General features: G+C 45.3%; 2 protein-coding genes across 2 annotated transcripts in view; one reads left to right on the top strand and one right to left on the bottom strand.

The window, feature by feature from the left end:
* Nucleotides 1-6154: 6154 nt before the first annotated feature.
* CCN1 (cellular communication network factor 1) lies at nucleotides 6155-9051 on the bottom strand. The gene is made up of 5 exons (XM_004582081.3): nucleotides 8794-9051; nucleotides 8289-8502; nucleotides 7561-7929; nucleotides 7227-7435; nucleotides 6155-7097 (listed from the first exon to the last, which is right to left on the bottom strand). Exons 1-5 carry the CDS (start codon nucleotides 8854-8856, stop codon nucleotides 6795-6797), a joined length of 1158 nt encoding a protein of 385 aa, XP_004582138.1. The 5' UTR covers nucleotides 8857-9051; the 3' UTR covers nucleotides 6155-6794.
* Nucleotides 9052-11391: 2340 nt separating this feature from the next.
* The window catches only part of DDAH1 (dimethylarginine dimethylaminohydrolase 1), a 281329-nt gene continuing 266141 nt past the window's right edge, over nucleotides 11392-26579 (top strand). The window contains exon 1 of the mRNA XM_058658769.1: nucleotides 11392-11665. Coding sequence (XP_058514752.1) covers nucleotides 11477-11665 — 189 coding nt within the window. The 5' untranslated portion in view covers nucleotides 11392-11476. The remainder of the gene's footprint in view (nucleotides 11666-26579) is intronic.

The raw sequence follows: 26579 nt of genomic DNA, 5'->3' as shown, positions 1-26579 counted from the left end.
GCTGAATCATTCTCTTTGCTGGAAAAGGATGTCACTCTTAGTGTGGGATGCTGACACTGCTGAATATCAACTTAGAATGTCATTGGTGGAACCACACTGGCATCAAGAACTTGTCCCATAGCCAGACATGCCTGAAACCCAAGTGCCTTCCTGTGCCCCAAATACCTCTGTCAGGACAAGCTCGGAGAATAAATCTACTGAGCTCTACCATCTGTTGCTAATGGCTAACTCAGCGTAAGTACTTAGACAAGTCCTCCAACTCTCTGGAGCTTATTGAATTCCTCTAAAAAGCAAGCATTATTTATTTGACAGTCCTTTAACAAGCACTTTGAGTTGGTTTTTTAAAAAGATTTTTTAATTTGAAAGGCTGATCAAATTTACAGAGAGGAGAGACAGAGAGAAAGATCTTCCATCTGCTGGTTCACTCCCCAAATGGCTGCAACAGCTGGGTCTGAGCTGATCTGAAGCCAGGAGCCAGGAGCTCCCTCTAAGTCTCTCTCGTGGTTGCAGGGCCCCAAGGCTTTGGGTCATCCTTCACTGCTCTCCTAATCCATAAGCAGGGAACTGGATGGGAAGTAGAGCAACCAGGACCTAAGCTACCATCAATATGGGATGCCAGTGCTTGCAAAGTGAAGATTTAACCACTGAGCAATGGGTAACTCTCTTCCATCTTCTTCTATACCTAATTATACCTGTTATGGCATATGTTTGTCTGTGTGGTTGTGTTAGTTGGTTTTGCAGTACTAAATAGTCATTAAGGCAGGCTAAGCAGGAAGAAACAAGGTTCATTTAGCTCACAAATTTGGATGTTGAAAGGTGTAACAGGGCATTGGATGGACTCTGATGTGTCACATCATGGCCAGTGACAACGGTAGGAACACATGTGCAAGGGAGAGATCACATGTCAAATGGAAGGTCAAAAATAGTACGTGGGGTCAAGTTCAGGCTTTTTTTTTTTAACAACCCCTTCCTGAGTACAGCTAAGGAGTCTCAGGGAAGCCATCTTCATCCCTTGTCAAGCAGCAACCAGAATGACCCACAGACAATCAATTAGGTTCTAGCTCCTAAAGGTCTCAACATTGTACACTAAGGACGAAGCCTGACAAACAGAGACCCTTGGGAGAAAGTTCATCCAAACCATAGCAGTGCCACTGGTTGTCTCCAAGTCTATTCTCTCCTCTACAATAGCAAAATATTGCATTTTTGGTTGAGTACCTAGAAGCCCAGAACAAAAGATTTATTTGCTAATTTCCCCTGTAGCTAGGAGAGGCCATTTTAGTCTCTAAAATCTTGAAGACATTCTCTACTGCCAACTCTCTACTGCCTACCTGGATTATTTCATATGAAAGAAAAGTAACCTCCTATGTTGCTAAAGCCTCTGGTATTTGGTTTTGTGTTGCTTGTGACTGAACCTAATACTAAGTCATTGTTGCTTACATGAATGCTTCCCTTAAGCAAAGTGAAGGAAGCAAAATTCTCCAACAACTGCATAGCACTGGGTCTAGAACATAGTAATGATAGACAATTGTCTATTAACTGAACATAGGAATGAAAAAAAGAATGAGGGCCGGATCGGTGGCCTAGCGGCTAAAATCCTCGCCTTGAACGTGCCGGGATCCCATATGGATGCTCATTCTAATTCTTGCAGTTCCTGTTTCCATCCAGCTCCCTGCTTGTGGCCTGGGAAAGCAGTCAAGGATGGCCCAAAGCCTTGGGACCCTGTATCCGCATGGGAGACCTGGAAGAGGTTCCTGGCTCCTGGCTTCGGATTGGTGCAGCACCGGCCATTGCAGTCACTTGGGGAGTGAATTATCAGACGGAAGAGCTTCCTCTCTGTCTTTCTTCCTCTCTGTGTGTCTGACTTTGCAATAAAAATAAATAAATCTTTAAGAAAAAAAGAATGAGTAAGTGATTAACAGTTGGTTAGGGGAAAGTCTAAGGTCAAGTAAGTGGAAAGCATTGTACCAATGAAGGGGACCTTCTAGTTAAGCTCCAGCCTAAGACAGTCATTCACTATATATCTTAAGGGACAGCTACTTTATGCCAGGTCCAGTGACAGGTGATATTTTTAGAGTGGTGGAAAAAGGAGATGAAAGTTTTTACTCTCACATAGTTTTATTACAGAGTGAAGAAACACTTTTCTTTTGACCAGGTGGTGCTAAGTGCTGTGATTAAAAGAAAATTATTGCTATAGTACAATACTGCAGATTGAGTAGTGAGGTAGGGTGGCTAAAAGCACAACAGTTTTGCTGAGTTTTACATGGCAAGAAGCATCAGAGGTCAGGGAGGAGGCCTTTGAGACACAGAGAATAGCTAGTGCAATGGCCCTGAATTGCCACTTAACTATTTCTCCAAAGAAGGGAAAAAGCATGTGGAAGAGTAGAGAGTGAGGGGAAGTGGGAAGGAATAGGCAGGAGCCAGGATCCACGTACCAAGAGCTGAATCTTGTTCCAAAAACAGTGGGAGTCATGAGAGCCTTTAAGCATATGACAGGGATGTTCTGTTTGCATTTTAGGAGTCACTCCAACTCCAGTAAAGAGACTGAATTGTTGGATGGTCAGAATGGAAGAAGTAAGGTTTTGGTTTCCTGCTTCTTTGTATGTGTGAGAATATATAAAACATGATGCTTTAAAAATTGCTGCATTAGTTTTCCACCACCTTGTGAGGAAGAAATAATTCAGCTGGGCAGTTCATCACTGACTCACAAGACATCAACTGGGACAACTGAGGCTGAGGACTGGTGATTCAGGTCCTTGATCGCTTAAAGCAAGTGTGATGCCCAAGTGCTGCTAGACCTTCCTCCTTCTGCACGTGAAAACTCACTCATTAGGGCCTATGCCAGGGGCATGTGCTTCTCTCAGTCTGCTGGTCTCAAGGTGGGTGCATATCTTACTTGGAAGTTCACCTCCAAGTGAGAGAAAGTAAAAGTCCTAGTGGCCTATTGGGAACTGGTATCACTTCCTCCATATTCATTCTCAAAGTAGTTAAAGATGGTGGAGAAACAGACCACACTTACTGATGGGGAAATAACAGGGTCATTTGCAGCAGGATATGTCTAGTGGAAGTTACTATTGCAGCTAGCTTTTGAAACTACAATTCGCCACAAGTGTGGTGGCCGTCTCAATAAGTCAGTCAAGTCAGCTTAGACTTGAATGTTTTCGCTAGAGAAGAGAAATGGGTGGATTTAGGGAAGAGGAGCAGAACAGATAGAAAGTAGGGAAAGTATGAGCAAATGAATCTGAATACTTTTGAACTGACTACAGTTGATAAGATCTCATGGATAAGTTTTGCCCTCCAGGAAGGAAGTGAGTCACAGATGTATTTGATCTATTCTCAAACACAGGCATCAGTGTCAGGTTTCAAAATGGCCACCTGTTGGTTAGAGCAGGGAGTTAATGTGGTGTAGAGCTACACAGCAAGGTGACAGTGTGAACCTAATGGATTGCCAGGTCCTGTACCCCAGGTGGCTTTTAAAGGAAAGGAGTTTTAACAGCATTACATTTGCAAAGTTCTCATGCAAATGAGTGCATTTGACCATGGAAAGATCTAACCAGTCTGTATTTCACTTCTTCAGTTACTTAAGGGGATGCTATTAAGGTATGTAAGTTAGTGTACTAAAGAGAGTTTAAAAAGAGGGGTTTTGGTGACCAAAATGCTGGAAACTCTTCATATTTTAACAAATGGGAGAATCATTGAGGAACTTGCCCAGGGTCACCCAGAAAATTACTGGCTGTGCTGGTACTACAAGACATGTGTTCTGATTCTAGTATGCGGTTCTTTCCACAGCATCACCTGCCATCCTGCCCTGGGATTATAGCTTTCTGCTGTCCTGAGGTCATACCAAACCTTCACTATTGCTCAACTGACTTTCAGACAGTGCCAGAAGGCTGAGAGAAAACTGTGAACAAATCAGATCTGTTCCCCCTGCTGGAACAAAATAACTCTAAGACAGGCTTAGCTAATTTTGACTCAACTGCGTCTCTTTGTGGACCAGATAGTACATAACCATGTGAAATCATCACAGTGCAACTCCGTGCTGAGCTGCTAAACATCTCATAGACTAGTTATTAAAGTTCACAGAATGCCATTATTCTCAGGATTCTGAAGTCACCTTCTCAGTTCTCACATGTCTACCAAAGCTCAGGATCATCAGGCTGTTTGGATTGGAAAATGAGAACAAAGAGTCTTTGGTGGGGATGAAGGAAAACATTCCCTAGATGTAACTTCTACTTCACATCTGCAACTGCATGATTTTTGTTTTAGTTTTCTCAGATTTTTGAAGTGGTCAAAACCCCACTACAGACGAGTAAAACTGACATGTCCTAAATATCATAATTCCAACTGCTTTTAATATCTTCAGCATTACCAGTAGTCAAACAGAATGGACATCATTTGCTTCTATCTAATTGGAAAAACATTAATTGAACAATCTCATTGGAATAGAATTTGCATTTTTTGTTGCTATCATAGCATTTACTGGGAATGACATGAATAATTGTAAGATCTAATGTTTACCATTCTATGTTTTGCAACATATTTAAACTTACTTGAGCAAATATTTTCTCCCTTCCTCATTTAAAGGATTTATAAAATACTACTCCTTGCTCTCCGCAAAAGAAGCAACTTGCTGAGCTCTGGAGCTTGGGAATATGTAAATCTCACCTAAGGATTTAGATGTCTCTTCAACAGGATTGCACCACAAAATCTTACACCTTCTTTATGTTTCACATGTTTTATTGCACTGACAAGTTTAACTTTATCCGAGACTGGGCCAGGTGGTGTTTAAATCCCAAATAACTAAAACTTTGAATGCCACAGGCAAGAAAGACGGACTATTCAGTAAGTACAAGTTGCAATGTTTCAGGCAAGACATTGTCAAAATCAGCGGACTGGAGGCTTTGGCCATGGATTTTACTAGCACATTTATATTATCTTTTACACGTTTCAAAAAGGCTTTAAAAACAGATGCTTCAGCAGTGTTTTTCTGTAGGTTTTCATGAAGGTATCAATATTAATCTATTTTGAAAATCCTCTCCAGGAGTTCAGAAACTGTCTCCCTTCTTCCGAAGCACTTTCTCTTCTGCCGCAGAATTCAAGTGCTCTAGTTACCAAGTGCAGACTGAAATATTTCACTATGGATTTGAATAGGAGCCAAGATGGACGATGAAAGGAAAACTTCTCCCTATAAAAGGTTTATTGTGAGCGCTTTCTAAAGAGGTAGATTCCTGTAACACAGGCTACCAGCCTTTTCACAAACCCTGATGCAAGCTTCTGCACCTCTCCTAGACCTAGGCTTCAGGTCTTTCTCTTGTAGGAATGCTCCACATCTGGCCTTTGAGCTTCTGGATAGCCTACTCTAGCTAACTGCTCCTTCCCCCATCCATATAATGTATATTATAAAAAAGGAATGGGGGTGGGGTGGCTGGGTCCTCACACTATTGGAAAAGTACTTGAAATTCCTCACATTCCTTTGCATTTAACAGCGTGTTTACCTAATCACTAGCTTATTAGAATTAACACAAGTCATTGCTTCAAGCTCATTGATGAAAACAAACTGACTTCTATGGATTCCTTTTTTTTTTTTTTTCTGATACCGGTCCAGACTTCTGAAGTAGTTCTGATTTTACAATATATTAGAAAACCATAGTTACAGTCAAGAAGTCTTTTATAACACGTAATCTAACCACAATCCGAATTGCTCCTGGAGTTATATGTGTGCAGCTGGAACAGGGAGTTTTCCTGAAAACGTTTCTCTCCTTTAGGTATGAAATATGCACAATAATCTAGTGATTAAAGTGATAAATGATTCTGTGACACCTGTCTTAGAGTGACTGAGTCCCTCAGACCTTCACTATCACCAGAGAGCACTGCATTTTAAAGTCACAAATGTAGCTTCTGATTTTCTGGTGCTTCTCCTAAAGTCTGCGCACAGCCCAGGCTTCTTACAGATTATTTCACATGTAAAGACTTTCATTACTGAAGATACAGAAAAGGAACCATTGCCTTGTTTAATAGCTTACTGCTATAGTCCAGTCAGGCCCCTTAAACAGCTCCTGCCATTTTCCAAGCACTCTGTTATTCCTGTGTGTATGGCTGAATATGCAAGTAACATGAATTCTGGAATATTTAAAAAATTGAATGACATACACTCAGATACTAGGTAAATATTTCTTTATTAAATGATTAATTCCATAAATAAATTCTTTTCACTGAATATAAAATTAAAATCATTTACAAATTATTCCAGTATTACATTTCCCTTCCCTCCCCAAAAGCTACATTTCGATAAATAGAAACATTCAATCTTAAAACACCTGATTTCTGTTTGCTGTGTGGAGTGCAGACAGCTGCCTCTCGTGGCCACTCACAGAGTGTCACCTCCGGGAAGGGATGGGATGTGCTCCCCAGACAGCATCTATCAAAGGGCAAAGGCAGGCTGTCCATCACATCTTACCATCTTTTACCATTGTAGACATGAGAGGGAAAGGGTCTAGAGGAAAAGACACTGAGCAAATAATTTACAAACAGAAAACAGAACATCATCGACACCACAAGCTCCAAAATGAAGCAGTAACATGTGCTCCAATACTATGAAGCAAAGGATTCTCCAATTGCGGCTGCATGACAGGCCATCTGCACCAGCACACTCGGCAGTTGTGAAACACCTCAGTACAACTCAAGAATGAGCAAGGCATCCCTTCTCCTAGGAGGCCCTGCACCGCACCACCCCCGCCCACATCTCCTCCATGATTCCCACACGTTTCTCTCTCCTCTGTCCACCCTGGCCCTGACACTTAGTCCCGGAATTTGTGAATGTCATTGAAGAGCCTGTAGAAGGGAAAGGAAGCTTCGTTGGCATGTGGGCAGTTGTAACTGCACTTGCAGGACTGGATCATCATGACATTCTTGGAGAATGTCTCCCCATCTTCGCAGAGGAATCGCATCTTCACCGTCCTGGTCTGCTGGGGCATACAGCATCGGCCATCCACACACGAGCCGCAGTACTTGGGCCGGTATTTCTTGATGCTTGAACACCCGGCGTAGGTAAACTTCACTGGCTCAGGAGACTTTTTGGTCTTGCTGCATTTCTTGCCCTTCTGTAGGAGAGAGGAAGGACAGAAGGTCAGGGTCAATGATCAATAGAACAATTTTTGCTTGCCAAAGAGCTTGACATGCCACCCGCCTGTGCCAGCTGGGTCTCCTGCTCCAACTCTCCACATACTCACCTTCAGGCTGCTGTATGCCAGCTGTCCACAAGGTCGCACTTCACAGATTCGGGTCTCTTTCACCAGGCGGCATTCCGAATTGTCATTGGTGACACGCGTGGAGATGCCAGTTCCACAGGTCTTGGAGCACTGCGACCAGGAAGTTGTCTGAACGATGCATTTCCGGCCGTGTAATGGATTGTAAAAGATGCGAGGCTCCATGCCAAAAACTAGACACACACAGGAGGGAGGACGTTTCAGAGGCAAACCAACACTCATGGATCCCACACTCTGCTCCACAAAAGCTTCAGCCCAGAAGCGTATTCCCAGCACGGGCTCCCAAGCCTCTACTCACCAGGCAGTCTCTTCAGCGGGCCACCTTTGCCAATAGCGATCAGCTCGTTGTTCCTGGTTAACTCCACCTCGGAGGCATCGAAGCCCAGGCCCTTGCCCAGGAGGTCGTCCTGCTCTTCCTGATCTTCATCCAAGGGGTCCTTGATGCTGTCCTCATCGCAGACCCACTCTTCGCAGCACTGCCCGGTGACTTTGACCAGTCGGGGATTGGGACAGCCCAGGTTGGGGAGGGACAGCTCTTGGGGACACAGAGGAATGCAGCCCACGGCACCATCGATGCAGGTACACTGATGTTTACAGTTGGGCTGGAAACTCTCCCCGTTCTGGTAGATGCGAGAGTTGTATTCACAGGGTCTGCCTTCCGACTGAGCTGCAGGAGCAGGGAGAAAGAAGGGGATAAAATGAGAATTCCGAAGCATGGGTCTCCAACACACACACGCACACACTGTTCTTGCTCTCAAATTCGATGTATGCTAAAGTTCCCTGCGGGTCCCGGGAGACTGCAGCCCAGAACAATAAGTTAGTCAGGAATCACTTTTCCGTATGCGCTTTTCGCTGGGCCCAGACGCACTGAATCGCATTCCAGACTGCTGAAATCATGGGCTTTTCTGCCAAGCTACCAACAACAACGCATCACCATACATGGTCTCAAAATTACTAAACTGCTGGACTATTGGGGACTGTTCCCTCTTTTTTTCCTCCAAGGGACCAAACCGCAAGCGGTCTTACCTCTGCAGATCCCCTTCAGAGCGGTGGAGCTGGCGCCGAAGTTGCATTCCAGCCCCTTGGTGTGGTCGCAGGGCTGCGTTTTGCTGCAGTCCTCGTTGAGCTGCTTGGCGCAGACCTTACAGCAGCCACAGCCATCCCGGACCAGCCCGACGCCCGGGGCGCACTTGGGTGCCTCTAGGGGGCAGTGGCAGGCGGCGGGGCAGGTGGAGAGCGCCTGCAAGGGGGAGAAGAAACGCGTGAGACTCGGTGCGGGGCACGGGGGGAGGAACCGGGGGTCCGGGCGGGCTGGCGCCCCTAACTTGGTCGACGAGAGGGGAGGTCTCTGATTTTGGCCAACCCGGCGGTCCCCCGACTTATCTTTAGGGTGAGTAAAGTCAGTCACCTCCAAGCACACCCTCCCACGGCCGCCGTCCCCAACTTTCTAGTTCGGACAGTTCCTGTCTGGGACAACGTGGGGTGAGGGGACCGGCCAGGCAAACGGTGGCAAAAGTAGAGTCCAACTCACCAGCCTGGTCAAGTGCAGGAGGGTGACGGCGCAGGCGAGTGCCCTGGCGGTGCGGTAGTTCATTGTGGCGCACAGGAGAAACCGGGGTTAGAGCGCGGCGGCGAAGACTTCAGCCACTCGGGGCGCAGCACACGGGCCGGCGCGGCGGGCGAACGACGGGATCGGCGGGGAATCCTCCTCTTCAGGTCCTGGCTCTAGAGGCGCAGAGGCAGCGGGCACAACTCTGGGGCGCTCTCGCTCGCGGTCTGCCTGATCGCCGGGAGCCCGCCTTTTTATACGGGCCCGCCGAGGCGCCGCGTGTTGCAGTGACGTCGGCGCTGTCTGCGCGTTCCAGAATTCTCAAACATCTCAGGAATGTTGGTTGGCGCGGGCTGCTGCCAAGCACCTCCCCTGGCTCCACTGCACCCTTTTTTCTTTCTTTCTTTCTTTTTTTTTTCTGGGTCCCCGACCCGTCAAAGAAAACAGTTCATTTTCCCATTTTAATACCGATTCCTATTGGGGAGGGCTCTTTGCGCGGGAAGGGGGGCATGATGGTGGCGATGGCAGTTGGGAGTGTGTTGGGGGAGTCGAGGGGGCACCAACCGAGGACTTTTGCTTGGACTTGGGAGGGTAGGAGGAACAAAAGTCGTTTTGTTTGGTGATGCCGAGTTGACTGGGCAGCCGCGGAAACCCTTGCCCGAGAAAGCGGCGAGTTGTTTGCTTGTTTACAGCGAAGGTGAGAGTCAAGTTACCTGTTTAGAGAGTTGCACCGCGGGGATGGACAGTGAGCCTGGGAGCCAGGAATCTATTTGTGGACTTGAAATCTACGGCATTCTGTTTATTAGCTATGCCAAGTGTATTGCAAACGAATACCTGCAGGGGCATTTATGAATGAGAACGGGGGTGGAATAAACTTCCCTCATGGTCTGGAAAATGCTCAGGCAGAGGTCTCCCCGCCCCCCCCCCGCCTCCATCAGTTCCTCCCCCCACTTTTTTTTGTATGCTGTTTGTTTTCAGAGGTTCCCGCTTTAGTTCCAGCCCACTGCCTGGGCTGGAAGTCCGAGAGGAAACAAACGCAGGGAGTTCCCGGGGAGGCCGACTTCCTCACGGATGCAGGAGACGGGGTAAGCCCTCCAGGCTTCCCTGGGCGGGCTGCAGGCGACGTTGGCCAAGCAGCCAGCCAGCAGCGGATGGGGACCACCGGGGAGTGATTTGGTTCCAAATCGTCACCTGTGAACCGTGGTGCAAGGCCAACCCGGGATTCCAGCTGCTGCAGCGGGCTCTGCTACCGTGGCCTGGAGGCTTTGTGGGGTGGGGTGGAAGGTCTGGAAGCTTTGGAGCTTTGTTCTAACAAAGTTTGGCAGCCTGCCTTTCAAGGGAATCCCAACACCCCTGTCTCTGGGAAAGTAAGAGATGTAGGATGTTCCATATTCCCTAACAACAACGCTGGCAACTGATTCCACTTGCAGCACAAACTGTATACTCGACAGAGCCACCCAGTTTTACACAGTTATTGCTAGTGTGCCTGTTTCAAAAGCAGCCTTCTCAGGAACTTTTAATAAGACACACAGAAGTCATTATTGTCAGCACTGTTGTCTCTAGGAAAACTTTTCTCTGGAATATGTAGAGCTGTTCAGGAGTCCTGATTTTGTAGCCTTGGCCCCTGGTGCCTGACTTTCCCATAAATGAGTGATACAAACATAATGAATGGGAAGCTATTGGGAAGAAACCATTCTCCAAGGAGGAGAACTTTTGCAAGAAAAAGTTTCATTCATTCAAAAGTATGCTTTCTGAAGAGGCCTGTGCCAGAGGGAGGGAGTAACTATCTGTAGGGCTCAGGGGTCGGGGAGAATTTCTGCTGTCAGGCGCTCTGCAGAGGGAGGCCACGCTAGGCCCTACACACCACTCAGGCCAACTTGCCAGTGACTCTCTGGAAAACACTCTCTTCCTGTGTTAGCGTTTCATGATCCTTTCTCTCCTAAAGAGGTGACTGGGCTGGGCAGGAGGGAGAAGGCTCAGTGCTGGGTGGGAGGAGGTGGAGGGGAGAATGGAGAGGATGGTTCCTGGCTTCTGTTGTGGCGTCTTTTCTATTTGACTTCATGGCTGTAAGTATTTCCAGATGGTGAATCAGACACCAGACGTAACAATATTTCCATATTTGGGTATAGCAGTAGCCTGCGTTTTTAACATTTTTCTGCCTCTGTTATCCAACCACAAAGCATTCTTGACAGTTTCAAATGTTGTTAAATATAGACTTAACTTCTGTTCCCAGTGCAGGAAATTCTTTGGAATTCCTTGTTTTTCATGCAATCTGTCTATCACGCTTTGAAATAAAATTACGGTGGCTGAACCAACTGGCCATACAGACCTTATTTCTTTCTGACGGGCAGGTTGAGGGTCACGGCCAAGGCACCCAGGCTGCTGCCCAGCCATCAGCACTCATGCCATTCCAGAGATGCCTTGAGAAATCAGATTAAAGGTTTCCAATGAGGGTCTTTGGGTTTGTTTCTGGCCTTGGATGAGGGGATCCTAGAGGAGGATGAGTTGGCCCCAGATGACAAACTTAGAGATGCTGCGGGGCGGGGGGGGGGGGGGGGGGGGTGTTGTGGGAGGGTGTGGGAAGCTGGAGCCACAGGGCCAGGAGGTGGGGGAGCCGGAGAGAGTGCAGTAACCTTGGTACACAGCCTTGCCACTTCCATATAGCATGTACTGCTGCTGCGCCAGCTGCGCAAACACGCCCCCCACTCCGGGGGTGGGGGGGACACAGGAGCAGCGGCTCCTCTCATCCTGCCCAGGGAGGTCCAGAAAACCCAGATGGCCGGTCGCCTGTACTGGGAGCTGCAGATCAGCTCAAGCTGAAAGACAGGAGGAGGAAAGGGCCAAGTGTCTATGGGTAAGTGCCGCTTCGGGTGCGAATTCTGCGCTGCTCTAGGGCTCCCTTCAGCCTTTCCGCTCAATAGGGGGCCGCCCCAATGCCTTGGGGTGCAAGCTACGGAGAAGGGGCTGCTTGTGGCCAGCAGCTCCTGGCTCAGGGCTGAGGATGGGGGGCGGTCAGCCACCGTCTGCTGCCCTAGAGCGGTTCACTGCCGGGCTAGGACTGAGAATAGCAGCCCTAAACCTGGCCACTCTGACATCCAGCCCTAGGTTAGCTTCTGTCCAGATCACCTGCGGGGAGGGGGGCATACCGAGTTTAACAAGTGCCTAAGTGGTGGGGATGTTGCTGGTCCTTGAAGCACACACTGAGAACCACTGCTTTGAGTGTGTGTGTGCGTGTGTGTGTGTGTGTGTGTCAGATGCTTGCTTGCACACCCCTTCTTACAACTCTACTTTTGATCGCCTCCTTCAATGAAAAAAAAATGTATGTGGTGTCTGCCAAGTTTAAAGGGCCAGGTTTAAACGCCACCTCCGTTTGCCTCCTGCACCCTTCCCTACCTCCACCCCTGTTGGCGTGATCACCAAGTACCCCCGAGCAGCCGGCATCACGGCGGTAGCGGCGGGGGCGGGAACTGCGTGTCTGCCGGGCGGACAGGGACCCCTGGGGGGACCCTGAGCTGCGGGGGTGCAGGAGGGGGCTGCGTCTCTGGCCGGAGGCTCGGGGACACGCCGAGCAGCCCTCTGCCGCCGCCCCCCGCCGGCTGCCGGCCCGAGCCTCCTCCCCGCGGTTGCCAGGACGCGAGGTTTCCGGCGGCGCGAGGCGCAGGACGTTTCCAGCTCCGGCCCATATTTGGTGAAAGTCTTTCAAGACTCCGTCATCCAACTCCGGGGGGCGGCGGCGACGACTGCCTGGGAGCGGGGCTGGGTTACCGGGATGTCGTCGCGTTCCTGAAAAGTGTTCCCCGGGCGGCTTGTGCGCGGGCCTGCAGCAGCGCGGGACCCCGAGCCGGGGGACGAGGGGGCGGCCGGGCAGAGCACGGCGGCCCCAGCCCCTGAGCGCCCCTCCGGGGGCCCGGCCGCCCTGCGTGGGAGGCTGGCGCGGAAGGCGCCGCGGCCCGATTGTGTCACTTTTCCCGTCCACCCCCTGCTGACTCGTCCTCCCAGAGGGCCAGCGAGTTGCTGCGCGCGGCCAGCCCTACAGGGTCCGCCCAGTCGCGGGGGCGTGGGGACGTGTGTCTGAGGGCGGTGTCGACTCGGCCGGCCCGGCGCACCCGAGCGGGAACTTGGAATTGAGACTTGAGGACAAGTCCCAAAAAGCCTGGGTTCCATCAGGACACGTGCTGGAGCACTCTCCGGGCTCCTCCCTGTCTCGCGCAGCTCCTCCCTCTCTTTCCTTCTCAGGAAGTTCCGTGGGCAGGCTGCGGGAGCCCGGGATGGGAAGCCGCGGCGCTGCTCTCGGCTGGCCTGGGAGCCCGAGGAAGCCGGTACGGCTCTCTGTACTTGGTGCACTTGGTGCGCTTGGTAGATGGTGCAGGAGGCAGCATCAGCTGGTAAAAACCAGACCAGTCCCCTTCCAGGGGCATGAGGGAGACGCCATCCCCTCCTAGTAATAGCAGCAACAAACACAGGGCCTGTATGTCAGGCACCCTTTGCATGTTGTCTTTATATTGAAGTTCTCCAAAAGCTCCGTTGAGACAGGTTCTCTTGGGGCACCGTTGTCTAGGCAATGCAAGAAAGGAGGCACCGAAGACAAGTGAGTTGCGAAACGCCGTCACCGAGAGGGTGGCCGAATTGGATCTGTCTCCAAGCATCTTGGTGCAAACTATAGGCTTAACCACAGGTTACACTGCCTGCCTCAGACTAAAGGCTCATCTCTTCTGGAATTTTATCTTCATTTGACTGTATCCCAACTTTCCCCAAAGAGTCTAGGAAGAATACACCAGAAAGGCGAAATAGTTGCTTAAGGCAGCTGTGCCAGTCCCCAAGCATAGCCTGGCACACTGGCTCTTAGTGGGTTGAGGGGAAAGGCTGTTGCATTTGGATGAAAAAAACCTTAATCCAAAGAAGTTTAGAAAGTAGATTTGGGGACATCTTCGCAGTCTAGCAAGCATGATATTTAGGGCCTTTGGGGGCTTTTTGGGGATGTCCTAAGATGCATTGATCAGGCACTCCCGCTTCCAGAATCAGGCTTGACTAAGTGACATCTGTCTTGAGATCAAGTGCCCAACATTGCTTACTTGACAGTTCATCTGAGTGTCTCTTGTGCACCAAGTCTGCTCTAACCATTTTTTTCCCTCCCTACCTATTAGTTAGGAGTACAATAACCGATGTATTCAAAGACAGATTATCTTTTCTGAATCCCAGATTTATTCAGAGTTTATGAGGTGTGGTGCGTGTGGGGCCAGTGGGACAAGGCACTGGTGGCATAAGACAGGAGGACCTCGCAGTGAACTTCCCCTTGAGGACTCTGGGGTGTGTTGCAGGAACAAGCAAATGGTACTCTGTGGGCACTGCTGCCTGAGGAGTTGGCATGGCACCACCCATCTGGAAGGGTTACACAACAGCTGTGAGCAGGAAAGGACATTTTGCTCAGAGGGAACAAAGCACTGTGTGATCAGGTAGTGTGCTATGTCATAGAATTCCTTTGGGGGACTAGAAGTTATAAGGGGTCTGCACTTGGGACTTGGTCTGCAGGCAGTGGTGAACCGTGTGAAGGTTGTGCGTTGGTTTGTGCCATCTGTAAAAGGGTACACTTGTCCCAGCTTGGAGGAGATGCGTTCAAGTACCTGCTGGATTCAACCAGATTCACCAAATGCCATGCCTTAGGAGAACATCTATGGGAGACTGAGTACTTTGCTGGCTAGAAATGTGGATCCAGTGTTTGTCGGTGTTCTCATTTTTGAAAGAGATGCAGCTTTTTGGATTGTTATGTTCTGCCTTCACATTTTAAAAATGTTGGCAATTACTTAAAATATTAAGATGCCACCTAGAAAAACCAAAGAAGACGGCATCTGGAGCCAGCTGTCATCTTCTAACTGAATGCCCAAGAACTTCTCCTGCTCTGGCCTTTTTGTAACGACCAGTCACCCATGAGGTTTTGGGGAATAGCACCCTGGTCTCCACTTAATTGCCAGGGTGACTGGACTTTGTTTACCGATCAGGATTTCCATTTAGTTCTTGGTTGTACTTCAGCAAAATTGGAGTGTTTGTTTCTTTTTTTTCCCTGCTTTATCCACTATTGCAACTCCCTTTTTGCTCTCCCTCTGACTTAGTGTTGTAGGCAGCTGACCTTGCCTTGGCAGCATGATGTGAACTATTTACTTATTTATTTTAAGACATTGGTATCCATTGGGAACTATATCTGTTTATTTCCGCTACCTGGCAACTGTCCAAAGGAAGCCTGGCATTTCTGTCTCCTTTACTTTACAAACTCCTTGCTTTGTGATAACCCACTTTTCTATAAAGATCTGGAAGGCACTTCTCCCTCTTCACCCTGCAGTGCATTTTCTAGAGATGACTGAACAATTTGAAGAATGACAAGTATAAGTCACTATGAAATGGCCTGGCTCCGGATGCAGGGAATTGAGAACTTCTACCTCCTGTATTTCATTTCTGGAGATATCTGTTTCTTAATTGCTCTCAGAAAACCATGCTTTCCACATTCAGAATTTAGAAAGCAATTGACTTGGGCACTTTATAAGCAACACATTTGTATTCTGTGGAGATACTGAAGCTATTCATTTGCACCTGTTTTTTTTTTTTTTCCCTCGTCCTGACTATTAAGTGTAAGGGACGGTCCTAGCGGTTGGACAGATTATGCGAAGTAAGAGATGCTTAATGCTTGCTGTGTTGCCTGGCTCATGGTAAGTGCTTAATAAATTATAATTATCCCTATTCCTAAGCACCACCATTATCTTAACTTTACTTCAATTATCACAGAATGAGGTAGCTTATTCTCTACAGAACATTCTCTGTTCCTTAGAATATGAACTCCAGTTTGAAATTCAGTAAAATTCTTTGATATATGGTATAGAGATAATATGATTAAGAAGATCTTTTAGCCCAGGGTTGTGGCTTGCTGTGTTCTAAGCAAGTGTGTAAATGGGCATTGCGATCTGGCCCATAGGCGGTGGGCGAGCCACATGGGGTTTTGCCTTGGTTGCTTCATTTATAACTTAATAAGATTGTCCAGCTCAGAGTCAGGCATGGCTATCAGTTGGGTTAAGAAAATGTTAAACCTTTAAAAAAATTTAAAACATCCTGCTGGCTGCTATGTGGCCGCAGGATCTGGGAGCCCCAGTCACTGGGACCATCTGTGGGCTGAGATGCTGTCCCCATGTTCTAGGTGGAGTATGCATCACCATTTCCTCTGATAGCTAAAATCTTGTGGTCTATTTCCATTTAAAAAATGACAGAACTTAAAAAATGACAGAGGCTAATCTAGAAATTGTAGCTGGGGTAAGGCACGGTGTTTTGGGGGTTAAGCAGAGTGTTTTGGAGGCCATTCTTTCCAGGCAGAGCATAGTATGTGTCCTTTGAAATTGGCCTTAAACATTAGGAATTTGGAGCTAGTGGCATAGTGTGGCATAGTGTGTTAAGCCACTACCACCTGCAGTGCTGGCATCCAATTTGGGTACCTGTTCAAGTGTTGGCTGCTCTTCTTCCGATACAGTTCCTTGTTGATGCCCATGGGAAAGCAGTGGGAGAAGGCCCAAGTGCTTGGATTTCTGAACCCATGTGGGAGACCTGCATGGAAGAAGCTCCTGGCTTTGGCCTGATGTAACCTGGTTCATGGTGGTCACCTGGGGAGTGAACAGACAATATCTGTCTCTCTGACTGCATTTCAAATAAATAAAATAAATCTAAAAAAAAAATTAGAAATTTGCCTGACACTTCCTGATTTTCCTTTAAAAACTGGCTGTGAATCTATCACCTAAATGCTTCTCAGGCGATGTCTTCAGTTGATTTGTTTTTTTTCTTTTTTTTTTTTTTTTAAAGATTTATTCATTTTATTACAGCCGGATATACAGAGAGGAGGAGAGACAGAGAGGAAGATCTTCCGTCCGATGATTCACTCCCCAAGTGAACCGCAACAGGCCGATGCGCACCGATCCGAAGCCGGGAACCTGGAACCTCTTCCGGGTCTCCCACGCGGGTGCAGGGTCCCAATGCATTGGGCCGTCCTCGACTGCCTTCCCAGGCCACCAGCAGGGAGCTGGGTGGGAAGTGGAGCTGCCGGGATTAGAACTGGCGCCCATGTGGAATTCCGGGGCGTTCAAGGCGAGGACGTTAGCCACTAGGCCACGCCGCCGGGCCCGTCTTCAGTTGATTTGTGAGCTTCAGTTTGTCAATGAGAGTCTGCTAACAAATGAGTTAAACAACAAAAAAGAGAAATCCTTCCTTAAGGCTATTGCCTGGACTTGTATCTACTTGTATCCACTGAATAAAAGGAGAGGGATGTGTCAGAACAGAGGAAGAACTTCTCACAGATTGAGAGATGTTTCCACTGTGACTTAGTCATCACCATCGATTTTATTACCTGAGGCAGACCGAGTTGCCACCTCCCACGACCTGTGGTCACTCTCTTGACAGAGCTTCTGGGCACAGAGCTCTGCAGCCACCCACCATGCACAGCTTGCCTGTGTTTACCCAAGGTGGGCCCAAGACTTATAAGTGTGGTGAGTGGGGGATGCCCAGGGTAATGGAACTGAGCAAACAGCATAGAGCAATTTGAGGTCAAATCCCTCATATTTTTCTGAAATCTTTTACCATTCCCCCCCCCCCATACTTTTTGGTTAGGCTTTAAACTTTAAAAAAACAAGAGAGCTGTTTATAAACAATTTATTCTAAAAGACAAAGATATTGTATGTTAAATGCTTGAAATTTCTGAGGCTCTGGAAAGGCTACAGAATACACAAGCATAGTAAAGCATTCCAGATCTGGAATATGGATGATTCAGTTCTGTCTCATAAACATGATATGTAGGGCAGGCTTCCTGCGAGGTAGTGGTATGGAGGAGATTAATGTCTGCACTTTGCCATCGTGGCTTTCACAGCCTAGGGGAGATACAGACACTTAAATGGATAACACAATGTAGTGCATCCATGTTGCAGAGCAGTGCAACTGAATTGCTTTGGGAGTGCAGATAAGAGATATCCAACTCTGAGTTTGGCTGTGAAATCTTGCTTGACTTGTTGATTTTGATGGATGGAAGGGAATTACTCCCTAATATGCATGTTCCCTTTGGAGCTGGTGGCTGAAAATAACATGTGCTGCTGCTTCATGAGTAATTACGAAATGCCTGTAAAGTAAGAAACTTTAGGTAAGCATCTGCTGTGTTTTGAATGGAATATGGCTCCCAAATTCACATAGTGACAAGGCTACTCAGAATGTGGGCCCGCTATGAAGTCCTCAGATCACTGGAAGTGTGCCTTTTGCAGTTCTTTTGGGAATATCGATTGTAAAAGCCAGGTTGGGCTGAGCCTTTCTTTACTTCCTGGTTTATCATGTAAGTTTCTTCACATCTATAACCAGGGAGCCCAAATGATGTTGGACTGTGAACCTCCAAAACTGTGAGTCAAAATAAATAAACTCTTTTCCTTTTTTAGGACCCTGTCTCAGGAATTTAAGTTACGGTACATAAAGGCTCACTCTAGAGGAAATTGGAATCAAAGGGTGGGGTTGTTATTCTTTCATAAAACGGAGAGCAGCTTTGAAAGTGTTTAACTGGCAGAAGTTGGGATGTGTCGGAGAAGCAGGCTAGAGGAACATAGGATGCTGTGAGCAGAGTGTTATGGGAAATTCTCCAGACTTAGAAGATCAGAAAGCTCATAGAGATGTGGACAGTAAAGCTTTTAGATGGAAAGGAGGATTCTGTTGGGATTTGGACTAAAGCTAAATGGTATAAAAGAACCGGACTGTATTATGTTTTTCGTGGGACTACCTGGAAGGGTGAACATAAAGGTGATGGCATAATTTGTGTGGTGGAGCATCCAGGCTGAAGTATGGGTGGTATTGGCTATGTTTTATAGTTTATATATTGGTATGTGCTATAGTGAGATTCAGGAGCACAAATGGAGCAGAATAGAAAGATCTGGAAAATGTACAGGTTGGTGAGACAGAGAAGGGAGTTTATTCAGGACAGGAAAGTGAAGTGGAGGAACCATTTACTAAAGAGGTCAACAGAGATGAAATGGAGCCAGGTGCAAGTAGTCAAAACAGTGAAAGACTTCAAAAGGCATTTTAGACATCTTCGGGCTTGCTCCTCCCATCACAGGTCGAGAGGTTTGGAAGAACAGAGTTGTTTTGTGAACTCCCAGAGCACTTTCAGTGAGCTTGCCTAAGATTTCCTGGGGCTTCATTTCCCTGTAATCATGTGGCGAACTAAGCCAGGACTGTTGGCATTGGTAAAGTGAACCCAGGTGTGGCTTGTATTCATGACAGAGCTTGGTGATGTCATTCACATGATGAAATCTTGTGTCTTTCACCAATATTTTAAAGGAAAGTCTGGGAGGCCAGAAAGAGCTATGCTGCAGGACTGGAGCCCTTGTGTATTTTTCCTAATGGGATGATGCCTAGTGAAATTTTGAGAACAAAGCTGCAACAGAGAAAGCTAGAGGTACCAGCAACATGAGATGTGCCCTCCCTCGTCTCCTTCCAGAAAAGCTCCAGGCAGTGGGTCACACTAGCCTTGGAAAGCCAGGGACATTGGTATCCAGCCTCAGAGAACAGCCTCAGTGTGGGTAGAAACCAACAGAGCCATGGAGGCATGGAGACCTTTATTTAAATCTCAGAGAATGCTTCGGACAACCTGGAGGTCTTGGAAGAGACCTGTTGCAGGAACAGAGCCAATACAGACACCACCATTATGAAAGCCCTAAGTGGAAATGTGGGGTTGATATTGCTGCAGAGAATTCCTACCAGGGCCAAGGACAAATGGAGATGCAGAGATGAAACTCTAAACATTGAGAATTACAATAGGAGCCTTGGAAATTTGCCCACCACTGTTTACCAGATGCCAAACATGTATCTCTAGAATGTAGTTTGCCCTGTTTTTTTGTGACATGTCTTTGGTCCAATTAATATATTTTATTTGTCTGTTACCTGTTTGGGGGGGAAGAAAATGTATCCCCGGTGCTTGTCCTGCCATTGTGTCTTGGAAGGCCGAACTTGGTTTTGATTTTTTTCAAAGGCTCACAACTAAGGGAGCTTGCCTGGGGTTTTCAGAGAAGACTTTGGACTAGTGAATTCATGTTGGATGAAGTTGAAGACTTTGGAACTATTGGAAATAGAATGATTGTATATTGTCCATCAGAATGCTATGAGTTTAGGAGAGCTGAGGTGGAAAGCTGGGGTTTGAGTTGGATGTGGTATCTGAACTCATTCAGACAGGAGGATGCAAATGTAATACAATTATGATGCTTAAGCGTCTATTCTGGGCAGCCCTTTGGAGGTATTTTTCATGAGATATTTGGTTATAAAAGTTGATTTAGGCCTAGCCTGTCTGTCTATTTCCTGTATTAACTAGATCCTTCTTTCATACATTCCACCACATGCATTGTTTGGTTTCAACATCTGGTGGAATCAACAGGGCCTCCTAGTATTGTACTCAAAACCTTCAGGATTGTAAGCCAAAACAAACCTATTTCCTTCTGCAATAGCCTGTGTCAAATATTCAGTTACAGTGATGCACAGCTTATTCTTACGGCCTCCTAAAGAGCATTAAGTGCAGATGGTACTGGCACTTTGGATGCTATTGAAAATTTCTACCACCATGGAGCCCTCCTTCTTGGAGGGCTTAAACTGATAGAGCCCCTGCTACTGCCAAATGTCTCACAGGTCACCTTCACATAATGTTCAGGTGAATGATCTGCAGTGAACTTTTGGCATCTAAATTTAGGAAAGGAGATTGAGAGAAGTTAAGCAATTGGCTCAGGATGAGACATTTAGGATGTAATCAAATGAAGATGCTAACACAAGACTGATGGACTCTGAAGCCTGGGACCTTTCTGCAGTCCTGTTACACTGCCATGACTTGTTGCGTTTCCACTCCTTTTGTGTTTGCTGTTTTCTATGTTCTTTGGTGGGTTTTCCCACCACTTTATCTTTACAGCCCCTACCTTTTCCTGAGCACGTTGCTGTACATTGATGAAGTCTTTGAGCCGCTGGTGACTCTTTAGCTTCTAAAAGGAGATGCAAAATTAGAGTGAATAGGATCATTACCATCATGCCATCATCCTCATCAACATCATTATAATCAGAGAACAACCTGCACTTACACTTGATTCTTCATGAGGGACTGTGTGGGGTGATTTAGATGCATGTGATCTCTGATTTCCAGAGGCGAAGGACAGGTTCCAGAGGATTTAATGGAGTATAGTCAGAAATGATGAAGGAAGCATGGTTTTAGGATTTTTGTGTTTCAAAGACAGGTGGGAGGTGTGTGGCAACCTAAGGCTTCTCTAGAGTATCCTGTTATAGTCAGGAAAACTGCTTCAAGAAGGTAGTCTGATGACTATATGAAGAAAGTATTGGACAAATGCCCTAGTTTTTGTGTGTGTTTGTGTGGGGGGAGGCAAGAATGGGAGGTGTGGAGAATAAACAAGGGAATGAGGGTTCACGAAGGAAAGTGGAGCTTATTATGCACATGGCAGCTCTTTTCAGAGGCTTTATGGCTGCATTGAAATTAGGAAGAAACTGGAGTTTGAAGGGTGTCACTTGCTATACTATCACTTTGGTTAACCATTTAATGTCCCCAGTCATCAGTCCTTTATTGATAAACAGAAATCATGTCATCTCACAGAACTATTGATAAAATGATCAGCTGTTTGGAAACTGGGATGTACCATACACATGTTTGTGATCAGTGTCAGCTTGAGATCTATGGTTCCTAAAGCTCCTACAGAGTGTTTGGGAGAAGAATAGAAAGTGAAATGAGGAGCAGAGAAAGCCTGCAGGCAGATGAGGATGGGGTATAGTAAGTGAGGATGAATAGAAAGAATTGGCAAGGGTGAGATTGTAACAATCAGGAGACGCTAAGAACGTGAGTTTGAACTGTAGCATTCCCATTGCCATTTCTTGTTATTACAATTAATCCAGACTTCACCAACCCTTCTTTCCTCTAGGCTTATTGGCTTTGTAGGTCATTGCTCTGCCATTTTCAATTGAAGAGAAATCTTGGAGTCCCAGTCTAGGACGGGTAACCAGGAAGGGCCAACTTTCAAAGCTATGCACCCTGCAAAAGCTGTTTTTCAAGGGCTACAACTTGGAAAGATGGAGCCAAGTGCAGGAGGTCGAGGATGTTGAAAGACTTGCAAAATGATATGCAGTGAGAATCAAGGAAAATCCCACCTGAAATCACCTGACCAATTAATTATTGGCCATCTGAAACCAATGCAGTTACCATGCTAGAAACCTAATTAGATGAACCACATCCTAGAACAAGGGACACACAGGTTTTGATCCTTTGTCAACACCTCTCTAAGAGAACGCATTTTGGTAATAGCAATTAAGGTGTGCCGAGTTGTGAATCATCAGTGATCTGCTTTTTTCCCAGAATACTATTGTAAAAGGACTGGCACATTGGTTCAGATTTGGGACACTCCCTAATTTTTATTGCAGGTTGGAAACAAATCCACTTTTTGATATGTTTTAAACATCTAATTTTAGTCAGGAAAGAGATAAGACACCTCTGTTTTTTTATTTCAACTTGGAGTTAAAAGTCTTTTGGGGGGTCTGGTGAGATAGCAAAATGGCTAAATCCATGTCTTGCATACAGTAGGATTCCACATCAGCGCTGGTTCATGTCCTGGCTGCTTCACTTCCATTCCAGCTCCCTACTTGTGGCCTGGGAAAGCAGTCAAGGATGGCCCAAAGGCTTGGGAAACCTGCACAGATACATGGGAGACAAGAAGAAGCTTCTGGTTCCTGGTTTCAGATCAGCTCAGCTTTGGCTGTTGCAGCCACTTAGGAGTGAACCAGTGGATGGAAGATCTTTTCCTCTCTATCTCCTTCTATCTGTATATCTGCCTTTCCAATAAAAATAAATAAATCTTTTTTTAAAGTCTTTTTGGTTTGGTTTGGTTTTTATTATGATTCTAGGCTGTCACCTCAGGTTTTATCTGCAAACTTTCATATGTCTAAGGTTCCACTCTTGCCAGTGAAAGCACACCAATGAAATGATTGCATCATTCAAGGGTTTGAGGATGCAAACATGTCTAAGCTGTCATCTCCGATTATGAGGGTGACACATTTTGACAGAGTATGTGTATATGCTGTGTGATATCATGATAAAGGTACAGTATACACTACCTGCCTCAGAAGCCCTGCCTGAGTGCAACTTCATGGTAGGGATGAAGTACTCATCACACGTAATGGTACAGGATTTTGTACAGCTCTTGGAATTTCAAATGTTACCTGAGCTTGGAAGAGCAAGTTACACATTTCTCTGCTTGGGTTTGATTGACTATTCTCAGGACTTAGGATCAGCATATGACTTGAGGATCCTACTAACAACTCATTCATAAGGAGTTAGATTTTTTAGTTGTTTGAGAACCAGGGAAATGGTTGGAGCGGAAAGCAGGACAGAGAAAGAAACAGCTACCATCACTTGATTTACTTCCCCCAAACCCACAGGAGCCGTGGCTGTAGAGGGGCTGAAGTTAGGAACACAGTCCAGGTCTTCTACATGAGTGTAGGCATCCAGTGATTTGCTGCTTCTCAGTCTGTGTTACTAAGAAGCTGGAGTTGGGGGAATCCCAGAGCCTATGAAACTGTGTTATAAAATGAAATAATAGTAATGAAACACACACACCCCAAAAATAAATAAATAAATAACTAAACAAACAAATAAACAAACAAATAAATAAGAAGCTGGGGTTAAGAACTGGAGCAAAGTAGTGGGAATGAATGGGTATCTAAACTGCTAAGCTAAATGCCTGCGTCTAGAGGTAGGATACTTTTATTTTAAATGTCTTTTCATTTCCTTTGGTAGCAAACTCAGACTTTTTAGTATTTATAGCTTTTTAGGCAAACATATCTTCTGGTGCTCCAGTGAAACGTAATGGATGTATGATTTATATTCTTGACCTTAACTCAAATGATGCATGGAGAATCTCCGTTTTCTGTCACATAGTTTTAAAGGTGAGCTTGGTTGATTAAAGTCTTTTTCCTGGGCACTGGATCACAATGGAAATGGACAGGAAGGGAGAGAGTATGTTGAGTAAGAGGATTTCACTCCAGGATTTCATAACATTTTGTGGCATTTTGGAGTATTTTAACTCCAGCATTGCTTGTATGTGTGTCATCTGTCTTATTTTCTTTCTTTTGTTGACTTTGGGTTTAGTTGTCTCTTTGTCTAGTTTCTCAATGTAGAAGTTGAGGTCATTGATTTAAGATGTTCTTTCTCATTTAAGAATCCTATAAGTTTGCCTCTATTCCTGTATCCCACAAATTGTGATAGTTCCATTTATTTCAAAAAACTTTCTAATTTCTTTCTTGATTTATTTTTCTCTTGTGTTATTATTAATGTCTTGCTTAGGATCCAAATATTTATAAATATTTTGCATGCATCATTCTATTATTTATTTTATTTTAATTTCATTGTGGTCAGAAAATAAACTGTATATGATTTGAATTCTTCTCAATGGTTTGAGACTTGTTTTATGATTCAGAAGATGATCTATATTAAAACCATTGTCTCTTCCTCTGTGGATGGAATGTTTCCAGTTGGATTGAGGTGATTTATGGTGGTGATATTCAAGTCTTCTGAGCCTGCTGATCTTTGAAAAATTGACAAAGGAGGCTTGAGATCTTCAGCTACAACTGTTAGTTTGTCTATTTTTTCCTTTTAGTTCCAAGTAGAGGCTAAACATTCAACATAACTGCATTCCCTGATTCAATTGACTCCTCTATAATTACTAAATGGCCCCTTACTATGGTTAATTTCTCAACTTGAATGCAACTTGGAGTGTACCCAGATATTTGGTCAAAAAATATCCTGAGTAAATCTGTGTGGATATTCTCAGATAAAACTAACATTTGAATCAACAGACGGACTAAAAAAGCTTTCTCTTCCTGATACGGGTAGGCTTTACGCAATTAATAATTGAAGACCTGAATCCCCTGCTAACAAAGAGGGAATCCCAACTGCCTGACCATCTTCAAGCCAGAACATGGTTCTTTTTTTCTGTTTTCAGACTCAAATGGAAACATCAGTTCTTCCTGTGTATTAAACTGAAACTGTGCCAACACTCCTGCTCTTCTGTGTGCCAGGTGTAGATTTAGAGACTTTTCAGCATTCATATTTGTGTGACCAATTTTTTTATGATAAATCTCCCTCTTAACCCCCTCCCATTGACACAAAGAGACATAGTTCTGGAGAACACTAAATAATTTAATATGCTCTATTCATCCTTGCTGGTATTCTTTGTGCTGAAATCTCTCTTCTTTTGAATAGTGTTTCATGCTATTTTTTAGGTTGCTTTACTTTCATGATATTTGTTTTTATATTTAAAGTGATTTCATTTGGCTTTTTGTTCAACATGATATCCTCCACATTTTGCTTGAGGTGTTTAGACCACTCACATTTATTGTGGTTATTGGTATAGTTAAGATTTATCTATCACCTTTCTTACTTTTCCCTGTTTTTTTCAATTTGATCTTTGTCCTTTATTTCTATTTCTTATTCCATTTATGGTGATTTTTGTTCTACTTGTGTTATTATTCTATTTGTCTCCCTTTAGTGCACTAAAGTTTTTTATTTCATAAATTTCATTTCTAAACATGCTATGAACTCCATGACACATTGTTAATATTTTGCCTCAAACAGCTATCTTTCTAAAGAAAAATACTCTTTTATATTTATTCACCGATTTACTGTTTCTGGTTCTCTTCATTTCTTTGTTTACATTCATAGTCATAGGCCCGGTGCAATAGCCTAGTGGCTAAAGTCCTCATCTTGCACACCCCAGGATCCTATGGCGCACCAGTTCATATCCCTGCTGTTCTGCTTCCCATCCAGCTCTCTACTTGTGGCCTGGGACAGCAGTCGAGGATGGCCCAAAACCTTGGAACCCTGCACCCATGTGGGACATCTGGAAGAAGCTCCCGGCTTCAGATTTGCTCTGGATCTGCCCAGCTCCGGCCACTGCAGCCACTTGGGGAGTAAACCAGCAGATGCAAGATCTTTCTCTCTGCCTCTCCTTCTCTCTGTAAATCTGCCTTTCCAATAAAAATAAATCTTTAAAAAATTTCATATGCTTGAAGCAGTTTTTTTTAATGTTTCTTGGGCAGAAATATAGATGGACCATTCTAGTCTCTGCTTCAGTCTTCGCAAGGCCTTATCCTCTATGTGTCTTTGTCTTTGTGTACAAGTTTTTCCTTCCTTATAAGACATCAGATATTGGAATAAGGTTAAACTTGTAATTCTCTACAGACAACCCATTTCCAAATAAGATCACACTCAAAGGTACCAGGGATTAGCAGTGTAGCATATCTTTCTGAGGAAGACAATTCAGCCCATAGTTGAAACTTTCATTCTCTTCTTGATCAAATGATATTTTAAATAAAGCAAAGAATGACTGGTCTTTATAGCAAACTAGTAAATGACCCTACATTATTAGTTTATCTTTAAATATGCTCCAATGTTTCACTGTCGCAATAATTTCTAAATTGACACCACATATTTTTATTTTCTTAATTATGTTTTATTAAAACAGTGATATTATTGCTTTAAATCTTCTCTTATCTTTTGGCTTTTTTTCAAAACCCATTTTATATTTTTGACTCTATTTCAGCCTGAATCTTAGAGACACCTTAGGAACTAGAAGGGATTCAAACTGAAAATTGCAGTAATAGCTGCTATGTTTCTATCATCAAAATATCTTTTTGCCTAAGGATAAAAAAATGTGTAATTAATTAGGGCTTCATTATTT

This window comes from Ochotona princeps, chromosome 2 (genome assembly GCF_030435755.1).
Source record: "Ochotona princeps isolate mOchPri1 chromosome 2, mOchPri1.hap1, whole genome shotgun sequence".
In the NCBI taxonomy this organism is placed as follows: domain Eukaryota; kingdom Metazoa; phylum Chordata; class Mammalia; order Lagomorpha; family Ochotonidae; genus Ochotona; species Ochotona princeps.
Note: the sequence above shows the minus strand (reverse complement) of the source record. Positions and strands in the feature narration are given on the sequence as shown.

What these genes read in the sequence shown, in the direction of transcription:
- CCN1 (XM_004582081.3), bottom strand. Translation starts at nt 8,856, where the DNA reads ATGAACTACCGCACCGCCAGGGCACTCGCCTGCGCCGTCACCCTCCTG. An exon ending in TCCTGCACTTGACCAGGCTG is followed by an intron (nt 8,503 to 8,793) that starts GTGAGTTGGACT and finishes TCCCCCTTGCAG; the next exon opens with GCGCTCTCCACCTGCCCCGC. An exon ending in TGGCATACAGCAGCCTGAAG is followed by an intron (nt 7,098 to 7,226) that starts GTGAGTATGTGG and finishes TCTCTCCTACAG; the next exon opens with AAGGGCAAGAAATGCAGCAA.